This window comes from Hyperolius riggenbachi, chromosome 3 (genome assembly GCF_040937935.1).
Source record: "Hyperolius riggenbachi isolate aHypRig1 chromosome 3, aHypRig1.pri, whole genome shotgun sequence".
Taxonomy (NCBI): Eukaryota; Metazoa; Chordata; class Amphibia; order Anura; family Hyperoliidae; genus Hyperolius; species Hyperolius riggenbachi.
This window is the reverse complement of record NC_090648.1, coordinates 432,609,432-432,630,654: the sequence shown is the minus strand read 5'-3', so window position 1 is coordinate 432,630,654 and position 21,223 is coordinate 432,609,432. Positions and strand designations below refer to the sequence as shown.

General features: G+C 45.7%; 1 protein-coding gene across 1 annotated transcript in view; it reads right to left on the bottom strand.

The window, feature by feature from the left end:
• Positions 1–5,887: 5,887 nt before the first annotated feature.
• Positions 5,888–21,223, bottom strand: part of LOC137562386 (tubby-related protein 3-like) — a 41,158-nt gene continuing 25,822 nt past the window's right edge. The window contains exons 4-12 of the mRNA XM_068273723.1: positions 20,056–20,186; positions 19,816–19,972; positions 16,814–16,917; positions 15,251–15,448; positions 15,060–15,172; positions 13,814–13,934; positions 11,847–11,945; positions 10,673–10,844; positions 5,888–7,517 (exon numbers count right to left, since the gene is read on the bottom strand). Coding sequence (XP_068129824.1) covers positions 7,384–7,517; positions 10,673–10,844; positions 11,847–11,945; positions 13,814–13,934; positions 15,060–15,172; positions 15,251–15,448; positions 16,814–16,917; positions 19,816–19,972; positions 20,056–20,186 — 1,229 coding nt within the window. The 3' untranslated portion in view covers positions 5,888–7,383. The remainder of the gene's footprint in view (positions 7,518–10,672; positions 10,845–11,846; positions 11,946–13,813; positions 13,935–15,059; positions 15,173–15,250; positions 15,449–16,813; positions 16,918–19,815; positions 19,973–20,055; positions 20,187–21,223) is intronic.

Below are 21,223 nucleotides of genomic sequence, written 5' to 3'. Positions count from 1 at the left end.
CCCCCGTTACCGGCGTCACCCGGCGTGTCGGGCCGGCTCCTCCTGGTTAATGTCGGAAAACCGGCGCATGAACAGACGTGTCACGCCGGCCGCCATGATGACGCGAAGCTGATGATGCATTGTGTCATTAACCAGGAAGAGTAATGGGGGCCAGCGGAGCCTGAAGGAGAGGAGCCAGGAGGACGCCGCGGACCTCACCGCCTATGGTGAGCTAGAAGAAGCCCCAGGTAAGTGTATTCTTTTAAATTCGGGCACTCCTCGGAGCCCCTTTAAACTTGTATAAGCAGGTACAGAGGGCACAGAGGGGGACACTGGAGGCACAGGGGACAGAGATGGCACAATGTTTCGACTTAAGAACAGATTCAGGTTAAGAACAAACCTATAGTCCCTATCTCGTTTGTTAACCGGGGACTACCTGTACATGCAAATTCACATGCATTTTCTGCACACAGATTGGCATAGCAATGTGTTTCAATGGACCTGTTTCCACTGTATCCAAAATTCGCAAGCAGAAAAAAATCTGGACAGCAGTGCTACAAAATTACAGATGCCGTATGGTAAGCGTCTTCGCGTTCTCGTGTGCCTTTTTGTTTATGTCAATAGAGGCAAAACACGAAAAGAAAAAGGGAAAAAAGTAGCGATTCCACATGCGAATTTGCATGCAAAAAATGGATGCAAGTGCATCCAAATTTCCACATGCATGCAGTTGCAGGTCTGGAAAATAGCATGTGAGTTTGCATGCTTGTAGTGGAAATGTACCCTTAGCCTGGAGGCACTGTCTCATTCACTGTGTCTTAAAATGAAGAAGAAGCTCTGGGTGTCATTTATTAAGGCTGTCCCTAGCTGGAGATCATTGGAGGGCATACGTGATTCAGCCAACTTAGCGTAGATTTAATAGAAACTGTCTGCTACAACGTAACAAACACTTGCAGCCCTCACCTGGGTTATATTGGACTATAACAAGGAATTGTGTGACTGCAGTTCTATGCACAGCCCCATAAGCATGTGGTAGGACGTTCAGCTGTAGGGAGACAATCACATACTGATTGCTCCTCTTTCTAAGATGGCCACCATGTCCTGCCCTATGTGAGCATAACAGCAAGCTTTTATTATATGTGTTCCCACTTATTTGAAAGTCATTGGGTATAGCTAAAAAAAATGAAGCAGATACTTACCTAAGGAAAGGGAAGGCTCTGGGTCCTATAGAGTTACCGCTCCTCTCCCGATCCCCTCTGATAAGCACTTACTCCCCCTGCTTGCACTCCCCGCCTCGGGGAACTTTGGGAGCTGAATCCTCCGGAAGACAGGCGGCTTCATACTGTGCATGCGCGAGTGCACAAGAGAGGGCGCTCACTCGTGCGCAGTATAGAGCAGCCCATTGTTTGGAGCACTCGGGCTCCTAAAGACTTCCGAAGCCTCCTTCTGCAGCAGAGAGATAGAGAGCAGTATTTGGCCAAATTGGTGGAATACTGCTTCCTGGGAGTCAGCGCTGAAGAGGGGACCGGGAGAGGAGAGGGAAGGCTCTATAGGACCCAGAGCCTTCCCTCTCCTTAGGTAAGTATCTGCTTCACTATTATTTTTAGCAGTTCCCATTGACTTTAAAGGCTGGCCATACACAACACAATGTAACTGTACAATCTTTCTTGAATCCTAAACTAGCTCTAAAGCCATCGCAAGTGGTCGTACTGTGCGTCCGCACTGAATGCAATTGGAATATATAGTTCAGTTGGGTCAACAGGATTGTGTGGTGGGTGGTCAGCCTTAACACTGGGAAATTATCATGCATATACAAGAAAAGTGCTCTGCTATACCTTCACAATTCAATAACTATGCAATTTATATATACACTCTGCACCTAAACTAACACTAAAAGGAAAACTGATAAAATGCATTACCAGAGAACTGTCCAGAGAGCACAATCCAAATCAGAATGACTGCAAAACTGAAATTATAATTTTAACATTAAAAAAAATGACCTTTTCATTACAGCTTGAAGCCAGCCAAGATTAGGGTTATTTTATAAAACTGCTAAAAAAAAGCCTATAATTCCTCTATCATGCAACCATGGCAACACGACTGCTCAACCAGGGGAACTGGAAACTGGTTGAGCGGAAGCTCCTGCTGCCATGAATGTGCGCAATCATAGTGGTCATTAGCTAGCTCACAGCCATGCTTGCCCAGTTCAAACTTGCTCATTTGCAGCAGAGGGCGCTTCTGCTGGACTGGTTCTCAGTCAGCTGCCACACCACTTCTAAATCTACCTGCTTAACTATGGGGATCGGGGGCTCCCGGGGCTGCCATGTTTCTTTCCACACACGAGGCAGTGAGCACCAGCAGATCACAGTATGGATAGCTACTGAGAGGTATACCTTTGGTTACAAGATCCATATAACTGTAGTGCAGCATTGGGGAAATCCATTTATTGTATATTCTGGCGTATAAGACTTTTTAACCCCTGAAAATCTTCTGAAAAGTCAGCGGTCGTCTTATACGCCGGGTATCATTGATACCGGGTGATACGCCCAGGGCCAGTTCAAGTAACAATTGGGCCCTAGGGCAAGATTAGCCTGGGGGCCCCCCAACAGACACCCCCCGACCAAAAAGCATCATTAGAGTCCCTTTGTCGCAGCCAAACTTCCCTCCTGGGCCCCTGAGCTGGCTGCTGACCCTCCCCCAATCACCTCCCAACTTAACAGACCCTGCATAGTCCCTGGGGAGCAACAGTTAAGATGGGGGAGGGACAACCTGGGGGCCCCTACAGGCTCTGGGGCCCTGGGGCAATTGCCCATTTTTTCCTATGGTAACTCCGGCCCTGGATATGCCCTATCCTGTTACCGACTCTCATGTCTGACTGCTGAGGACTGTGGTGAAGGAGCGCAGGCACATGTGTGAGATCTGAGAGGCAGAGAAGGAGGTAAATAGGATAGAAGGGCGGGCCAGACGGGTGAAAGAGGCGTGTTTTGTGGGCACAGCGCAATCTATTCTTCCATACAGCTCTGATAAACAGGTAGACAAGGAGAGCTGACCAATCCATTTAGGGAGAGCCGACCAATCCAACCAATCAATCGCCTGTATACTGTTCTATATAGGGCTGATCAAATCCGGATCCGGGAGATACCCGGATAGTTGCTATCCGGATATCTCCCAGTAAACCTGGGCGGGGGAGTCAAGCTTACCTGTCTGACGTCTTCTTCGTCTGTCCCTGGCGCCTCCCACGATGCAGTCCACGAAGCGGTCACGTGACTACAAACACTTCCTCCTTCCGGGTTGAAGAAGGAAGTGTTTGTAGTCACGTGATGCGTGTGGACCGCATCGTGGGAGGCGTCAGGGACGGACGAAGAAGACGTCAGACAGGTAAGCTTGACTCCCCCACCCAGGTTTACTGGGAGATATCCGGATAGCAACTATCCGAGTATCTCCCAGATCCGGATTTGAGCAGCCCTACTGTTATATACTGGGTATCACATACAGTACAGCACTTGTATCTGTTCATACATAGCACTAGTATATGTTATTTGGTGTGTGTTGGAAGAGGGGTAGTCTTATACACCCAGTCGTCTTAGATGCCGGAATATACAGTATATATGTTTTGTAAGTGGCCTTATCCTTTCATTTTTGCGTTTCTACGTACTGTGAATATCGCACTCTGCTCACACAATAGCCCCATATAGTCAATGGCGTACCGATGCCCAACAATCTACCCGGGTGATTAGCTGGTTTGGATTATTTTGACTGATTTCTTTGTTTCTGTCCGTACTCGGAAGCCCCCTGTATCTGATCCCCTTTCCCTCTCTATAGGAGAGTACATGAACCTGCAAGGCCTAATCCACATTCCAAATCTTTTTTCGATCAGAAGATGGTTTGTCAATGAACAGTCAATCAGTTGTCCATACACTGTACATGATATCTGATTTTGTTAGACTTGTGCTGTCGATCAAACTGTTCAGGAAGTGAGTCATAATACCATCTCCCCCCCCTTTCTTCCACCAAGCTGATGATGCGCATGTTCAGATACACTAAATACATTATTTTCTTTCCATACACTTAGCAACGTAAGTTGCTGTTGTATGATGTAAGGATAACGCATAATGATGCGATGAGAAGCACATACAGGTTATTTTGTGTTTGCTACTATGAAATATAAGGAAAGAAACAAAATTAAAGTGGGTGCTTATGGTATTGCTTTTTATCTAAATTCCTTCATGTATGACCACCTTAAAGGATACCTGAACTGAGAGTGCCATATTTATTTCCTTTTAAAAAATGGCAGTTGCCTGAGGTCCTGATGATCTCTTTGGCTGCAGTAGTGTCTGGATTACACCCCTGAAACAAGCATTCAGCTAATCTTGTCAGAAACGCCTGATCTGCATGCTTGTTTGGGGGCTATGGCTAAAAGTATTAGAGGCAGATGATCAGCATGGCAGCCAGGCAACTGGTATAGTTTACAAGGAAATTAATATGACAGCCTCCATATCATTCTCAGTTTACGTGTCCTTTAAAGGACAACTGAAGTGAGAAGGATATGGAGACTGCCATATTTATTTCCTTTTAAACAATACCAGTTGCCTGGCAGCCCTGCTTATCTATTTGTCTGCAATTGTGTCTGAATAACACCAGAAACCAGCATGCAGCTAATAATGTCAGATACACCTGATCTGCATATGCTTGTTCAGGGCCTATGGTTAAAAGTATTAGAGGCAGAGGATCAGTGGGGCTGCCAGGTAACTGGTATTGCTTAAAAGGAAATAAATATGGCAGCCTTCATATCCCTCTCACTTCATTTGTCCTTTACGTACAGCTACCAAACGGTGTCACAAGTACCTCAGCTATCCTCCAGATACCTTACTGTGATCCAGCTGTCTCTGGCCCACACAGGATAGAGGCCTGACTTGAAGCTCCGCCCATCCCTTCCTGCCACATCCAACCCCATGACAGGCTTATATTGTAGAATGGCTGGATGTGAAAGGGGATAAAAAAGCAGCTTCTATTATTGGATATGATCCTGACTGATATTAGTTGAACTTTTGTGTACTCAGCCTGTTCAGGCCCATTTTTATGTTATTAGCAGAACATGATTTTAACATAAATATGCATAAAACAAGTTTTCATAAAAATAGTTGCTGCACTAATTCTCGTTTCCCAAGCTCCTCAGGAACCACCAGCTGCCAGCTCACTCAGGCCTCTTTCACATGGGCGGCTGAACTGCACATTTGCGTTTGTGGTTCTGCTTCCTATCGGCCAAGATTCGTGCAGCACCCAGATGCCATGCAGCCAAATGGCAGCATTAGTAACCACACATCGCTGGCTAGTACAAGGTGCAGTTAGGCCGAGGGACCACTAGAGAGCAGCATTTTGGAATCACCTAGTGCTAAATTAATGAAAGTCAATGGAGGGCATGCCACAGTAGCGACTGCAATTTTCCAAAATCCCAATCGCTGCAGCATTTGCACTTGTATATAGGATCGCTGCAAAGTCGCTTTTCAACCACCATACAGAACAATTTTGTGGTCCTTTACTGCCAAATCTGTGGAAATCCCAAATCACTATGGAAATTGCAATCACTGTACAAATTGTACAGGGCAGTAGGGGAGAGACCGGTACTAGATGTCAGCTGGCAGTGTGGCCCCGAGCCATTGCTACTCATAAAATGTGCACACCAGAAAGGACATCCATATAGGTAAAGACAGATATAGTGGCACTGGATCAGACAGACGGGTACCTATATTGTAGTTCGGGGTACAGACAATATTGTGGTATAAAGTGGGAGGGATAAGAGGACCCTGACAGCTCTTCAGAAGCTGCACTTTAGCCTCTGAAAAAGTGTGTAACCGTAAAACAGCTATCAGGCTCCTCCTACCCCTCACTGCATACCACTTTGTCTGTACCCATGAACCACAATAAAAGTACCGTTTGTCTGATCCAGTGCGGCTATATCTGTCTTCAACTATACAAACTGCTTGCTTTACATTTATAATCGCTTAAGAAACACCAGAAAACACTCTGAAAAATGCAGCAAATCACAAAAAAATCGCTACTAAAAGCACTCAGCAATTAGTGTTTTCTTGTGGATCCCAGCCCAGAGGCCTGCTGGGACGTACTACAGATAGCTGATCACTGTCGCTCAACGTTTTTGCTAGTGTTTTGTAGAGTGTTTTCAGCAGCAATTCCCTGCCTTTTTTGTAGCAGTTTTATTTTATTGCTGCCAATTGAAAAAGCCATTGCAATTAACAATTTAAAGTTCTGCAAGGGATTTTGTGTAGCAGTTTGGTGGTTTCTGGGTCGTACAAGAACTGTAAAATCGCTATGTATAGAGTTTGAAAAGTGATTTTGCTGCAATCCTATACTTAACATTAAATCATGATCGCTAGCAAAATGGTGGCAAATTAGGCAAAGCCAAATCGCAAATTTAGCCAAATCGCAATTACTTCAGTTGGCTCACCTCCAACCACTTTCATTGGCAGTGATTTTTAGAATTGCCGGCAATTCCTAGAATGACCTAACTGTGTAACAGAAAACCATTACATGTAACATCTAGGAGGTGGCTGCAGCCCACTCAGGTGTGTATGTGGAAGGGACCCCTCATTACCTGTGCCTGACACTTACACTGCAATTGCCTACAACCAGATCCATGGGAGCAGCTCACAAGCACTGGATGTATCTCTGTCCACTGCCTGTGTGGAAGAGGCCTAAATCAGTCTCTTCCTTTTTAATCCCATAGGCATGCAGGGGGAAGAGTGATTGCTTCATCAGCTGAAGCCACACCTCTCTGCTGACGGCCTATCATGGCTCAGTCGCTAGTAGGAAGGTGTGGCTTCAGACTAACTAAGAGATGGAATGAACAGGTAGCTGGGGGTTGCTGAAGAGGCCATGATGATTAATGAATTGGTGCAGAAGTTTTTTTTCTATTAGCAAAAGAAAGCAAAAATAGTGTTCTATCAAATGGATATAAAAGAACTGTGCCAGGACTGGGGCTTAAAGCGACTGAAAGGTTGTGGATGTTGCATCAGAACCACCATATGGTGCACCCAGGGCTGGCGGACTGCCAGAGACCACAAGAAAAGATGTGCAGTATAAAACACCTTGTGGTAGCTGCACCTCACCAGTAGTGTCTGTTTATGGACATCACAAACTGCGACTGTTAAGCTAGAGAAAGCAGCAGAGAGGTTGTCCCACCTGCCTTGTTGCATATTGGGTGTTAGTATAGGCACAATGGCGTTTGTGCACTACAGGCGCAGGTCAGTACTTTAGAGGTAAGGACGGACACACGCGTTTCTCCTGAATGAGGCTCCGCCTTGTCCTGAGCGTTGAGCATGAGGATGATATCCAAGAGAAAGGCGCCACCTTCATAAATGTGCGTAGATGAAGGGCGGAGATGCTTCCTGTTCACTCACATGCAAGCTTGCTGTCAAAGCTGGAGAGGGCCACTGCGAAAGCCTGCAGAGCACACATGGGGTAGCTGTAATCCAGGGTGAAGAGGTCCTCTGCCACCCGGCCAAACTGCATGACGATGTACTCGGCTAGAGGGGAACAGAGGAGGCCAAGGTCAGACGCAGAGACAAACTTACATAAAACCAGCAATACACAACCACAGTCAGGAGTGTGGAAGGTTAGGGCAGTAAACAGTGGAGACAATGATGAAAGCATTACTTAAAACTTTAAAAGAGAAATACAAGACATTTGATAATGGTGACAACAAAAGATTTTCCTTCTTTTTTTTCTGGATTTAGAAGAGGAACTTCTCACTTTGCAATGTATTCATTTTATTTTTTTTCTCCCTACTGCTAACTTTCGGTAAAGTTCCTCTTTACGTTTAACAGTCTTCCAGACAGTTCTTCAGGTCAACCTTGTGGAGGAGGATTAGGCCTGGTTCACACTGCAAGAGCTTTTTAAAGCGGGATTGTCACCATAAAAATCGAATTTCAACAGAAACTGGTCTGAGTGTTTTAAGTGACAGAGATGCTAATCCTGCATTCAAAACTATTCTGCTGTTAATCACATACCTTAGGAGCACTGGCCCTTTAATTGCCATTGCCAAACAGTTGCATGCTGGGGGTCTTTTTTTTTCAATAATATATTACTCCTCTTCCCTTTATTTTCCCCTCCTTCTAATGACATAAGACAGTGCACTTCCTAGTATAAACCTCAGTGGGAGTATCAGAAGACTCTGGGAGGAGGGCGGGTAACAAATACACAATTATCAAGAGAGAAAAAAAAGAGTGAGGGAGGAAATGTCAGGAGGTTAACGGTAACCAAGATGGAAACTGCCTAGAATAGGAATATTTGCTTTCCCTTTATAAAATTCACAGGCATCATAACGCATACAGTGCAATACATCTGTTATGTAAGTAGAACTAGTATTTATCTACTCATATACAGTACAGACCAAAAGTTTGGACACACCTTCTCATTCAAAGAGTTTTCTTTATTTTCATGACTATGAACATTGTAGATTCACACTGAAGGCATTCAAACTATGAATTAACACATGTGGAAGTATAGTACATAACCAAAAGTGTAAAACAACTGTCATGTCATATTCTAGGTTCTTCAAAGTAGCCACCTTTTGCTTTGATTACTGCTTTGCACACTGTTGGCATTCTCTTGATGAGCTTCAAGAGGTAGTCACCTGAAATGGTTTTCACTTCACAGGTATGCCCTGTCAGGTTTAATAAGTGGGATTTCTTGCCTTATAAATGGGGTTGGGACCATCAGTTGCGTTGTGGAGAAGTCAGGTAGATACACAGCTGATAGTCCTACTGAATAGACTGTTAGAATTTGTATTATGGCAAGAAAAAAGCAGCTAAATAAAGAAAAACGAGTGGCCATCATTACTTTAAAGAGAACCCGAGGCGGGGTTTTTACAACGCAATCCCCATACAGAGGCTGGGTCTGCCTATAGAGCCCAGCCTCTGTTGCTATTTAGCTTCCTCCAAAACCCCCCCTGCGCACTGTGAGACCCCATAAATCGTTTACCTCTCTAATGTCAATCTCCGCTCTCCCCCGCCTCCTGCATTGCTCCCGTCTCCGCAAGCGTCCCTTCCCTCCAATCAGCAGCGAGGGATGGGGTGGGGACCGGAGCGATTCAGGAGGCGGGGAGAGCGGAGACTGACATTAGAGAGAATAACACAGCCCGCTGCGACACGCTGCGTTTCGACAGCGCGGCTGTGTTTTATGGGGTCTCACAGCGCGCAGGGGGGGGGGCTTTGGAGGAAGCTAAATAGCAACAGAGGCTGGGCTCTATAGGCAGACCCAGCCTCTGTATGGGGATTGCGTTGTAAGAACCGCGCCTCGGGTTCTCTTTAAGAAATGAAGGTCAGTCAGTCCAAAAAATTGAGAAAACTTTGAAAGTGTCCCCAAGTGCAGTCTCAAAAACCATCAAACGCAACAAAGAAACTGGCTCACATGCAGACCGCCCCAGGAAAGGAAGACCAAAAGTCACTTCTGCTGCAGAGAATAAGTTCATCCAAGTCACCAGCCTCAGAAATCGCAGGTTAATAGCAGATCAGATTAGAGACCAGGTCAATGCCACACAGAGTTCTAGCAGCAGACACATCTCTAGAACAACTGTTAAGAGGAGACTGTGTGAATCAAGCCGTCATGGTAGAATATCTGCTAGGAAACCACTGCTAAGGACAGGCAACAAGCTGAAGAGACTTGTTTGGGCTAAAGGACACAAGGAATGGACATTAGACCAGTGGAAATCTGTGCTTTGGTCTGATGAGTCCAAATTTGAGATTTTTGGTTCCAACCACCGTGTCTTTGTGCGACGCAGAAAAGGTGAACGGATGGTCTCTACATGCCTGGTTCCCACCGTGAAGCATGGAGGAGGAGGTGTGATGGTGTGGGGGTGCTTTGCTGGTGACACTGTTGGGGATTTATTCAAAACTGAAGGCATACTAAACCAGCATGGCTACCACAGCATCTTGCAGCGGCATGCTATTCCATCCGGTTTGCGTTTAGTTGGACTATCATTTATTTTTCAACAGGACAATGACCCAAACATACATCCAGGCTGTGTAAGGGCTATTTGAACAGGAAGAAGAGTGATGGGGTGGATGGTTTAGGGTGAGCTGGACCTCAGAGTGAAGGCAAAAGGGCCAACAAGTGCTAAGCATCTCTGGGAACTCCTTCAAGACTGTTGGAAGACCATTTCAGGTGACTACCTCTTGAAGCTCATCCAGAGAATGCCAAGAGTGTGCAAAGCAGTAATCAAAGCAAAAGGTGGCTACTTTGAAGTACCTAGAATATGACACATTTTCAGTTGTTACACACTTTTTGGTTATGTACTATACTTTCACATGTGTTAATTCCTAGTTTGGATGCCTTCAGTGTGAATCTACAATGTTCATAGTCATGAAAATAAAGAAAACTCTTTGAATGAGAAGGTGTGTCCAGACTTTTGGTCTGTACTTTATGTGTTTTAAATTTCTAGGTTAGCATGGGTGTCACTGGTTCTTTAAATCGCTAGTGCTGTGATGCTATGGGTGATGTTTATAAAGTCACTTTGCTCAAGTGAGAACACAGCATTTACTTTCGCAAGAACTTTTAAAATCACAAGCGCTTAGAAAAAGCTCTTGTAGTGTGAACCAGGCCTGAGACTGTAGAGGGGGGAAGGAAAAACCAGAGATAAAGGAGGAAGACACATACGGCAGCTGGTGTACAAAGGACTTACGGTCATTGTCATGTACAATCTGGAAGTTCTTGACGGAGGCGTGAGTGACGCGGCCGTGGAAGTTCAGCACATAGGACTGAGTGTCGTCATTCCACACCGGAGCCTTGTTGTGCAGCTCGATTATGTTTTCATTGCGTTTGCTCTGCCACCGGGACAGAAGACTCTCCGATTCCTGAGAAGGATAACAAACATCACTGTGACATCACTGCGGACTCTGGAGGACACTCCCCCCATGTGCTTCAGAATGGGGCACTAGAGATGTGCAAATCTAGCTGTGTGCTCACAATGCCATGTGCCAGTGACCCATTACATGGCAAACAGCTGGAAAATAAAGGGGAGCAGCTGTATCTCTGTGTGCAGCAGAGAAGGAATTAGTATGAATAGGTCTATCTGTGCTATGCTGCTCCTGTTGGTATAAACCAGGAAACCCCTGATTCTTGAAAGAATCATAAAGTTCCACTGCCCCCCCCCCCCCCCCAGAGCATCCATCCTCTGATGCGTGAAACCCAGATGCCCCCCTCCCCGTGCGATGCACCCATTTCCGTCCCCCCTTGTTCGTCTAACCTATGATGCCTTTCCGGTGCGCCTGTGCACTTATAGGGCGGTGGCTTAGTTTGGGCGGCGGCTTACTGCGGAGGTTGTAGTGTGCATGCGCAGCTGTGCGTCCGTGCATACTTCCAACCTTAATTTAGTAATAGAGATGAAAAGCTGCTGAGTGCAGATCACAGTATATGGGGTCAGTGCATTGTACGGGGGGTCATTGGGGTGTACAGTGCATGGGGGTCAGTGCATTGTATGGTCAGTGGAGTGAACAGTGCATTGGGGTCAGTGGTGTATACAGTGTTTGGTGGTCAGTGCATTGTATGGTCAGTGGGGAGCACAGTGTAGGGGGTCAGTGGGGTGTACAGTGCATGGGGGTCGGTGCATTTACAGGGGTCAGTGGGGTGTACAGTGCATGGGGGTCGGTGCATTGTACAGGGGTCAGTGGGGTGTTCACTGCACCGGGGTCGGTGCATTGTACAGGGGTCAGTGGGGTGTACAGTGCATGGGGGTCGGAGCATTGTACAGGGGTCAGTGGGGTGTACAGTGCACCGGGGTCGGTGCATTGTACAGGGGTCAGTGGGGTGTACAGCTACTGCACAATAAAAGGGCCATAAAAAAATGGGAAACTTACATTTACTGGCTGGAAAGGAACCCGTTCATGATTAATATTCATTCCAGGGATTAACACAGACATCTTCCGGGGTCCTTTAAAGCCCAAAACATTGGTCTCCTAAGGGATGAAATGATAAGAATAAGCAATAAAGAGAGGAGAGGGAGAGGCAGGTAGGAAGGGACAGACAAAAAAAAAGAGGAGGAAAAAAACAGAAGAAAAAGAACGAGAGTTCACATGCAATTTTTCAAAAAAAGCGATTGCTACATAGGTCATGTATTTCAATGGCACTACGTTTTATTAGCATTTGTGCATGCTTACATAATTTCTCTGCGGTTTATATTTGGATCATAAGTCTGCTTAACCACTTGCCGACCGCACACTCATACCGTGTGGCGGCAAAGTGGTAGCTGGAGGACCAGCGACGCACATCTACGTCGCCAGGTGCCTCCCTAATTAATCAGGAAAGGCCACTCGCGCGAGCGGCCGTTTCCTGTTAGATCACGGAGCGGGTCTCCGTGAATAGTCTGCGAGCCGCGATCAGCAGGAGACGTTTGTCTCCTTTGTTTACATTGAACGGCGCTGCTGCTACAGCAGCGCCGTAAGCAGGGCCGGATTTAAGCCAAGGCCACATAGGCCATGGCCTAGGGCACCACAGGATCAAGGGCGGGTGGGCAGCAGGCCATACGGGAGGGAGGGGGTCATCAGGCTATCTATTCGGAAGGGGGAGAAAGGGTCATCTGGCTTTTTATACTAGAGTGAAGTGGTCATCAGGCTACCTATACTGAAGGGAAGGGGGGACATCAGGCTATTTAAACTCTAGGGGAGGGGAAGGGTTATCTGGCTATTTATACTGGAGGTGGGTGGGGGAAGGGTTCTCTGGCTGCCTGTACTAGAGGGAAGGGTTAATAGACTGCCGCCTATACTGCAAGGAGGAGGAAGAGTCATGTGCCTACCTATAGTGAAGGGGGGCGGCTTCTGGCAGTGGCCTTGGGCGGTAAAGAATACAAATCCGGCCCTGGCCGTAAGGCAGATCGGCGATCCCCGGCCAATCAGCGGCCGGGGATCGCCGCCATGTGACAGAGGACAGCCTGTCACAGGCTGCACAGGACGGATAGCGTCCTGTGCAGCCCCGATCACCAGGGGTGACAGGGGGGGGGGGGAATTTCGCCGCGGAGGGGGGCTTTGAGGTGCCCCCGCAACACCCAGGCAGGCAGGAGCGATCAGACCCCCCCTGCACATCATCCCCATAGGGGGGAAAAGGGGGGGTGATCTGATCGCTCTGCCTGCAACCCGATCTGTGCTGGGGGCTGCGGAGCCCACCCAGCACAGATCATAAAAAACAGCGCTGGTCCTTAAGGGGGGGGGGGGGGGGGGCGGGGGTAAAGGCTGAGTCCTCAAGTGGTTAATTTTATGTGCAATGTGCAAGTCGAGCTTCAATGCAAGTCAATGGAAACACAGAATATTTCTGTTAACATTTGCATGTGATTTTGAAGTTAATTAGATGGAAAAAAAATCAAAATGCAAAATCTTGCACACAAAAACATATATATAAAAGGGTCAGGGAGCACTGATTATAGGACAACTATTGCACAAAAGATGTAAATACATACATATAAAACATACATCTCTCCCTGAGTAAAATGCACTATAAATTTATTACTTTTTTCCAAGTTCCTGTCACTTACGGAAGGCAGGAGACTAGTCCATCTCACAAGTAGGAAAGCTGGCTTTGCGGGGGGTGGTTTTGTAAAAATAAAAGGAGGTACAGAGAATCCCCCATGAGGAGATGGGCTAGTCCAATATATGACAGATTTGTCAGGGACAGCATTATAGGAAACAAATAATGTACTGTGCATTTAACTCTAGGAGAAATGTACATTTTATATGTATGTATTTTAAATGTTACAATTTTTGGTGATAGCGGTCCTTTGACTATGAATAAGAGTATGGGGGTTCAGGAGAGAAGAGTAGGAGGAGCCTCTTACATAACAAACAGCCGCCAGCTCCTGCCTCATTTTGTTAGTGTCCATCGCTCCAGCAGCCTTGCCCTTACCGGGGCTCTCACCATCGTCATATACAGTAAACTTGGTCCCCATCAGGTTGGATAAAACAAGAAAGTAAATAGATCATTACAACAACCCAGAATATAGACCTCAGGCAGCCATTCGCTGATGAGGACAAATCTAGACCAGAGATGTACAGGTGCAGAGGATACTGCAGCAGGACGCAGCTGATGGAAGAAGACTGGAGTAAGGAAAGGATCACCCTGGCATGCTCCATAGGCACACTCAGCATGTGGAGGCGGGGCTGAGGGCAGCCCAGTAACCTGAATATATTTATAAATGAATAGATTTGCTTTTCACATTTCTATCTCCTACTCCTAATTATGACTTTTTTTATAATCCTACAATTTTAAAGGTGTGTCTCATCTAAAATTAAGGTATGTTTACACATTAGGTGTGTCTGTTGAGAATGTGCTCAACAGAACGTATTATGTTACTGCTGCGCCGGGGTAGGCATCATATGACTGATACAGTCTTGGACCTGAACTCTTGCACAGGACAGAAGGAAAACAGAGAGAAATGCACCCTGTATGTATTTAGAGAGTTTAGCCTGTTAATTCTCCTCATCTGTGACTAAAAGCACAAGTTGTAATTTGATCCCTTAGCTGTATCAGCTGACTGTCACGGCAGAGCAGCTAAATTGGTAAAGACAGGATGTTAACAATATGTCTGCTTCCACGAAAGCAGAAAGTGACACACTGCAGATTTATTGCAGGATTTCTATCAGTTGTAACAAGGAAACTCTTTTCTTTAAAGGTCATTATGCTGTTGCGTAGAGCAGAGAGGAAGTTCTGAGTTCAGGTCCGCTCTCAGTGTCCCAGAAGCTAAAATATATGAACTACTGACCTCTTTCATCTATCCCCTCACTCAGAAGCTGTTCTCTACCAGGAAAGAGTTTTACGGCTGTAGTTCCTCATCAGTGAGGGTTATGCTATAGTCTGACAGTCGCAACAGGAGACAAACTGTCACTTGCATACCTGATGTTTAATTTTCTGTTTAATTACATTTTATATGTATGTATTTTAAATTGTACAACCTTCTACGATAGTGGTTCTTTAGGAAAAGGTATGCTAATGCTTTAAATATACATTTTGGCAAATTCAATAGCCTATTTATTGACCATTGAGAGATAAAAGAGAACAGTGCAATGTGAAATATGTCTGCATACCGGAGTTTGCCAATGAAACATTCCCCTTCCCGGGACAGGTCTGTGGGGTCGATGGAAATCAGATAATTGGATGTTTTGCTTTTTTTCCGCTTTCTTCCAGCCAGAAGGAAAATCTGAAACAGAAGCCCGAGTAAGCAGGATGCAGGGATTGTGCCCCGCCCACCCGGAAGCACAGGCCTCAGCAGCCTCACCTTGCGGGTGTCATCTTTCTCCAGGTGCATGTAGTAAGTGGGGAACAGTCCGCGGTCCATCCCCTTCTTGTCGCGGCTAATGCGGCACCGTACAGTGACACCTCGGGGGGCCGGCTGCAAGGCAAATTCTTTCAAGTCACCCACTTCTCCTACGTCACTTTGAGCAGCAATAGGTATGGTCTCTGCAGACGCAGATTCCTGCAGAGAACAGAGCAGTGGTTACTCAGTTATGTCATGAGGACTATTTTCAACAAACTTTAATAGACAGCAGACAGCCAATAGCAAGAGCCACCCCCCTCCTTCTTTTCACCCTATTTGATCCGATACACTTGTAGGTCAGACTTCAGAATGACAGAGCTGGAGAAAGAGACACTCCAAAGAGGCTTTTCTGCATCACTATAAATGAGCAGATCTATATAGGGATACAGAGAAGAGTGGCATCTAGTGGCATGTAAGCACATTTAACTACTTAAGGCCCGCGGTGATTGAAATCTATGCCCTGTTTTGGTGGGCTCCTGGCTGGCAGGGCGTAGATTTCAATCACCGCCCGCAGCGCGTATCCGCCGTTTCCGTCACTCCCCGCCGATCACACCGCTCAAACACAACGCCTCTCACCGCAGCTCACTGGCTCTGCTTGTCTCTATGACGGCAGAGCCACGTGAGCTGGTCAGGAGCCGATTTCATTGGCTCCAGGGCGTGTCTATCAATGTAAGCCGCTCCCATTGGCTTACATTGATAGACACGGTCAGGAGCCAATGAAAGTGGCTCCTGACAGGCTCACGTGACTCTGCCATCATAGAGACGGCAGAGTCTATGTCAGGAGGATCCCGGCGTGCGTCGGTTGTGGTGGGTATGCGTCGGTATTGTACCAGCGGCCTCTGGTCCTGAAGGGGGCAGAGACCGCTGGTACTTAAGTGGTTACAGTGATGCAGAAAGCCTTTTCCTCTCTGTCACAGGAGCGTCGGCACAGCTTGCTGCAGAGACCTTAGCTGACTTAATACCCAACAGGGCTTGGTGTATTGAAGCAACATTTTTCAGTAATTTACTGAAATTCTACCGCATCTGTGAAAATCTTTGTGAATTTGGGGGAAAAAAAAGTCTAAAATAATGAATGCGGTATTTTACTTTTTGTCGAACAGCCTATTGTTAATTGTAGCCATTGCCATGCTCCCAAGTCAGCAATTTATCTCACAAGTCAGTAATTTCAGCTTTCCATGCGGTACCGAACGGCCTTAGTGAACTGACATTTCACAAAATGTTCAGTAAAATCAGCTGTGTTCTGCCTTACTGTAATGCTTATGTAGTAATTGATTAAATGTATTACTAAACTTAAAGCAAAGTAAAGCCTATGTAGTAATAAATTACGTTTCCTTGGATTGGCAGAGCTCTGGTTTTGTGTTTCTGTTCACATTACTCTGATTTTCACTTCTGAATCTGTACTCTGCCATTTCTGGTGCTACTCGAAATTTAGATATGTGGTTTTCACTGTAGGTATCCCCCTGTAGACAGCTTTTCAGCATGCTCTATGGAGGTCTAAAGCAGCTTGTCCGTCCCAGAACTTACGGTCAGAGACTTTTTGCTGGCTGAAGAACCGGGCCGAGTACTTCCAGAGTCTCCCTCCTCCTCATCGGTTGTGTCTTCATCAAAAGGTAGACTGTCTGAGATGCCTGTTCATAATACCAATTCAATTATGTTAGAGCAGTTAGAGAATGAAACAAAACATGACCTCTGATGTATGACAGCCAGGAGTCCACTAGATGGCAGCATTATAGCCATCTAATGAAGGGAACCTGTGACAGGGACACAATTACTTTAGCTTTCAGCAGTATACCATCTCTACAGGTCTGTCATTCTACATATCTATGCTTTAAATGTTTTATGATGCCTCATAAATGTTTTATAGCAAAAAGATTGTGATATTAAACTAGGAGATTTCAAAGGGCCTGTTTACATAAAGACAGTATGAGAATGTAGCACTGTGAAGTATTTTGGCCACAGAGATAAGAGTAACCATTCTCCAGAGGCTTTCCCCATCCTTCTGGAGACCACTGCTGCTGCCCAGGACCGGCTGTATGACCATGTCTTTAAGTTTGTCTTGAATACACTTTAAAATTGGCGCTATTATAATGCACACAGTCTAGAGAAAATAGTAGAGTGAATTTAGGAAACAGTTTATACAGAGGGGCAGCATGGTGGTGTAGGGATTAGCACTCTCGCCTTGCAATGCTGGTTTCCGGTTCGAATCCTAGCCAGGGCACTATCTACACAGAGTTTGTATGTTCTCCCTGTGTCTGTGTGGGTTTCCACAGGCTCTACAGTTCCTTTCACATCATAAAAACATACAATTAAAGTGAACCTGAGATAGTTCACTAGCCCCTATTTATACATACCTGGGGCTTTCTCAAGCACTGTGGCCTCCCTCGCCATTCGTTCGGCCCCTCCGTTCTGCCGATATGTCCTCCGTTCTGCTGAGCAGTCGTGGGCCTCTGCGCATGCATGGCTCAGCCTCAGGTACACTTTAAGTTAACTGGCTTCCCCCTATAAACTGGCCCTAGACTTTATTACATAGACTACACAATACATACATAGACATATGACTATGGTAGAGATTAGATTGCAAGCCCCTCTGAGGGACAGTCAAGTGACAAGACAATATACCCCTATACAAACAAAGGATTGAGGAAAACTTTGAAAATGACTCAAACCCAAAGAGGATGTGGCAAAGCATTCAACTATTCACAGATTACAAAAAGAATAGCACTCCATATACACTGGACAATAACATCCCCAGCCTAGCAGAGGAACTTAACAACCTCTTTGCTAGATTTGAAAAAGACAACAATCGGCCTCCAGTCAACTTTGGGCCCACTACAGACTCACAGCCTTTAATCCTTCACATACATGAAGTGCAGCAAGCACTCACAAATATCAACACCAGGAAAGCTGCAGGTCCTGATGGTGTGTAAGGACGTGTGCTCCAGGCCTGTGCTGGTCAACTAGCGAAAGTTTTTACACAAATATTCAACCTTTCTCTGTTCTTGGGTGTAGTTCCATCATGCCTTAAATCTACAACCATTGTGCCAGTCCCAAAAAATCCTAGGATAACCTGTCTTAATGATTATCGACCAGTTGCTCTAACCCCTGTCATCGCCAAGTGCTTTGAACGACTGGTAGCCACACACATCAAGGCCTCCATCCCAGCAAATCTAGATCAACACCAGTTTGCTTACCGAACAAAGAGATCGACTGAGGATGCCATCTGTGTAGCTCTCCATGCTGCCCTCTCACACCTGGAATAGCCCAACTCCTATGTTAGGATGCTCTTTGTTGACTACAGCTCAGCATTTAACACCATTGTACCTAGCCAGCTGACCAACAAACTCCATGCACTAAGTCTTGCTCCCTCCATATGTACTTGGTTATTGGACTTCCTTACTAATCGCCCTCAAACTGTCAGACTAGGAAAACAGACATCCTCCACCCTTACCCTGAACACTGGTGTGCCACAGGGCTGTGTATTAAGCCCTCTCCTCTATGCACTTTTCACCCATGACTGCCAGCCTATCCATACCTCAAACATAATTGTTAAGTTTGCAGATGAAACGACTGTCATTGGGCTTATATCAGACAATGAGGAAGCTGCATACAGAGAAGAAGTTAGGAACCTGACTGCATGGTGCGACATTAACAACCTGTTATTAAATACAAAGAAGACCAAAGAAATTATTCTGGACTTTAGGACCACCAAAAAGACCACTCACCTACCGCTAATGATCAATGCAGAGGCTGTGGAGAGAGTTTCCAGCTTCAAATTTTTGGGAGTCACCATCGCAGAGAACCTGTCCTGGGCTGACAATGCTTTAGCTCTAACTGGCAAAGCACAACAACGCCTCTACTTTCTGAGAAAACTAAGGAGCGCTAACCTCCCACAGAAGCTGCTGGTTAATTTCTACAGATGCACTATAGAAAGCGTTCTGACCAATTGCATGATGGCCTGGTACAACAGCTGCACGAAGGCTACTAGAGAAGCCCTGCAGCGAGTTGTTAAAACAGCAGAAGCCATTATTGGCACTTAACTACCGTCACTGGAACTTTTGTATAATACTCGCAGCATGAGAAGGGCCAAAAACATTATCAAGGACAACACTCACCCTGGAAATGCCTTGTTTGAGCTCCTTCCATCAGGTAAACGTTTTAGATCAATCCGCACACACACAAACAGACTGAAAGACAGCTTTTTCCCATCTGCCATAAACTTGATGAACTCTGAATCCTCTCTGAAATAATTAACACTGTGTACAAATTGTTTAAATATCTGTAATACCTGGCATATGTGTATAATTTCTTCTCTTCCTTGTTACTATCACTATCCTCTTCCTTGTTACTATCACATGTTCCCTATATGCACCGTGGGGTTGTCATGAAAAGTAATTTCGTTGTGTTACACAATGACAATAAAGTGAATTGAATTGAATAGAGCGCTGTGGAAGATGTTATCGCTCTATAAATACTAAATAATAATAATACACTTTAGACATTCGAAGACATTATTTGTCACCACTGACCTCTCTCCTGCAGCAATTCCTGCAGGTCTCGTCTAGATTCCTCATGGTTTTCCTGGGCCCCCTCCTCATGAACAGGCCTGGCTGTGGTCTTGCTGGCAGCAGGACGGGATATGACCTCTTTCTTCTGGGGTTTCACCTCACTGACTCTTGCTGGAGTCTGCTAGTGTCAGTGGTGACCTCTGAGCTACCTCTATTCTCCACTGACACCTTGCCTTCACCTGGCCTCGGCCTATTGCTCACATCACTCGACTCAGGTCTGGAGGATTCCAATTCCTCCTCATCAGGACAAGTCTCGCCCACTGATAAAATGTGGTATTTGTATTCTACATCCTGAGTATCGGAATGCAGGAAGGCAGCTGGACCGTCAATTCCTGTAGTGATGAAGAAAGAGAAGAGGTACAGGAACTTTGAGAACAATTCTGGAGGTATTTAGAAGGTGACAAATTGTAATAACTAAAGATGGCAGTCTCCATTTTATCCTCATTGTAGGTTCTCTTTAAAGTGAACCTGGAGTGAGAGTAATATGGAGGCTGCCATATTTATTTCCTTTTAAATAATGCCAGTTGCCTGGCAGCGTTGTTGATTTTCTGGCATCAGTAGTGTCTGAGCCACAACTTTGAAACAAGCATGTGGCTAATCCAGTCAGACTTCAGTCAGAGCACCAGGTCTATGGCAGTCTCCATATTTAGCTGATGCTGCTTGCCACTGAATAGTTATCATATTATCAACTAGTATTTCTAAGCCCTCTCCGGGTGTGATGTTCCCAGGTGTATACAGCACATTATCAGGCTTTCTGTGTGATCTCAATCACCAGCTCTTACCATCCAGGATGACATCTGAGCTGGCAGATCAAGGCGTGTGACATGGCATGAGAAGAGCCTGCTCCTCGCTCTTTCTCGATTTCGGTCTTCGCTGTCTGGGCTCATGGTTGGGCTGCACCATTAGGATCTCCTGCCTCTTCTTCCTCTGCTTCTGCTCCAACAGTGCCCTCTAGTAATTGGAAGGAGACAGAAGAAGCTCAGAAATAACACACATTAAAGTGGACCCAAACCGAAATTTTTTTAGTTGCGCCACTCTGACACATACAAAGATAAACACACCTTCAAGCCTATGAGCATTTCAGTGCATCCCTCTCACCCTTCTCTTTTCATTACTAGGGTTATACAGGTGGCAGCCATTAGCAATTCCTCCTTTGCCGGACACCACCTACTTCACCTGTCTGCCGGATTCTGTCCCGGCAATATGAAAAGAAAGGAAGGGTTCCTCTAATAAATGTAAAATATTTTATATTTGTCATCATGCAGCTGAAAAAAGGCTGCTATTTATTAATATAATTTAGAAAATAGGTTTTATTTCTGAAATCTTGCATTTTTAATTTGGGTCCACTTTAAAGAAAAATCCCACAAGG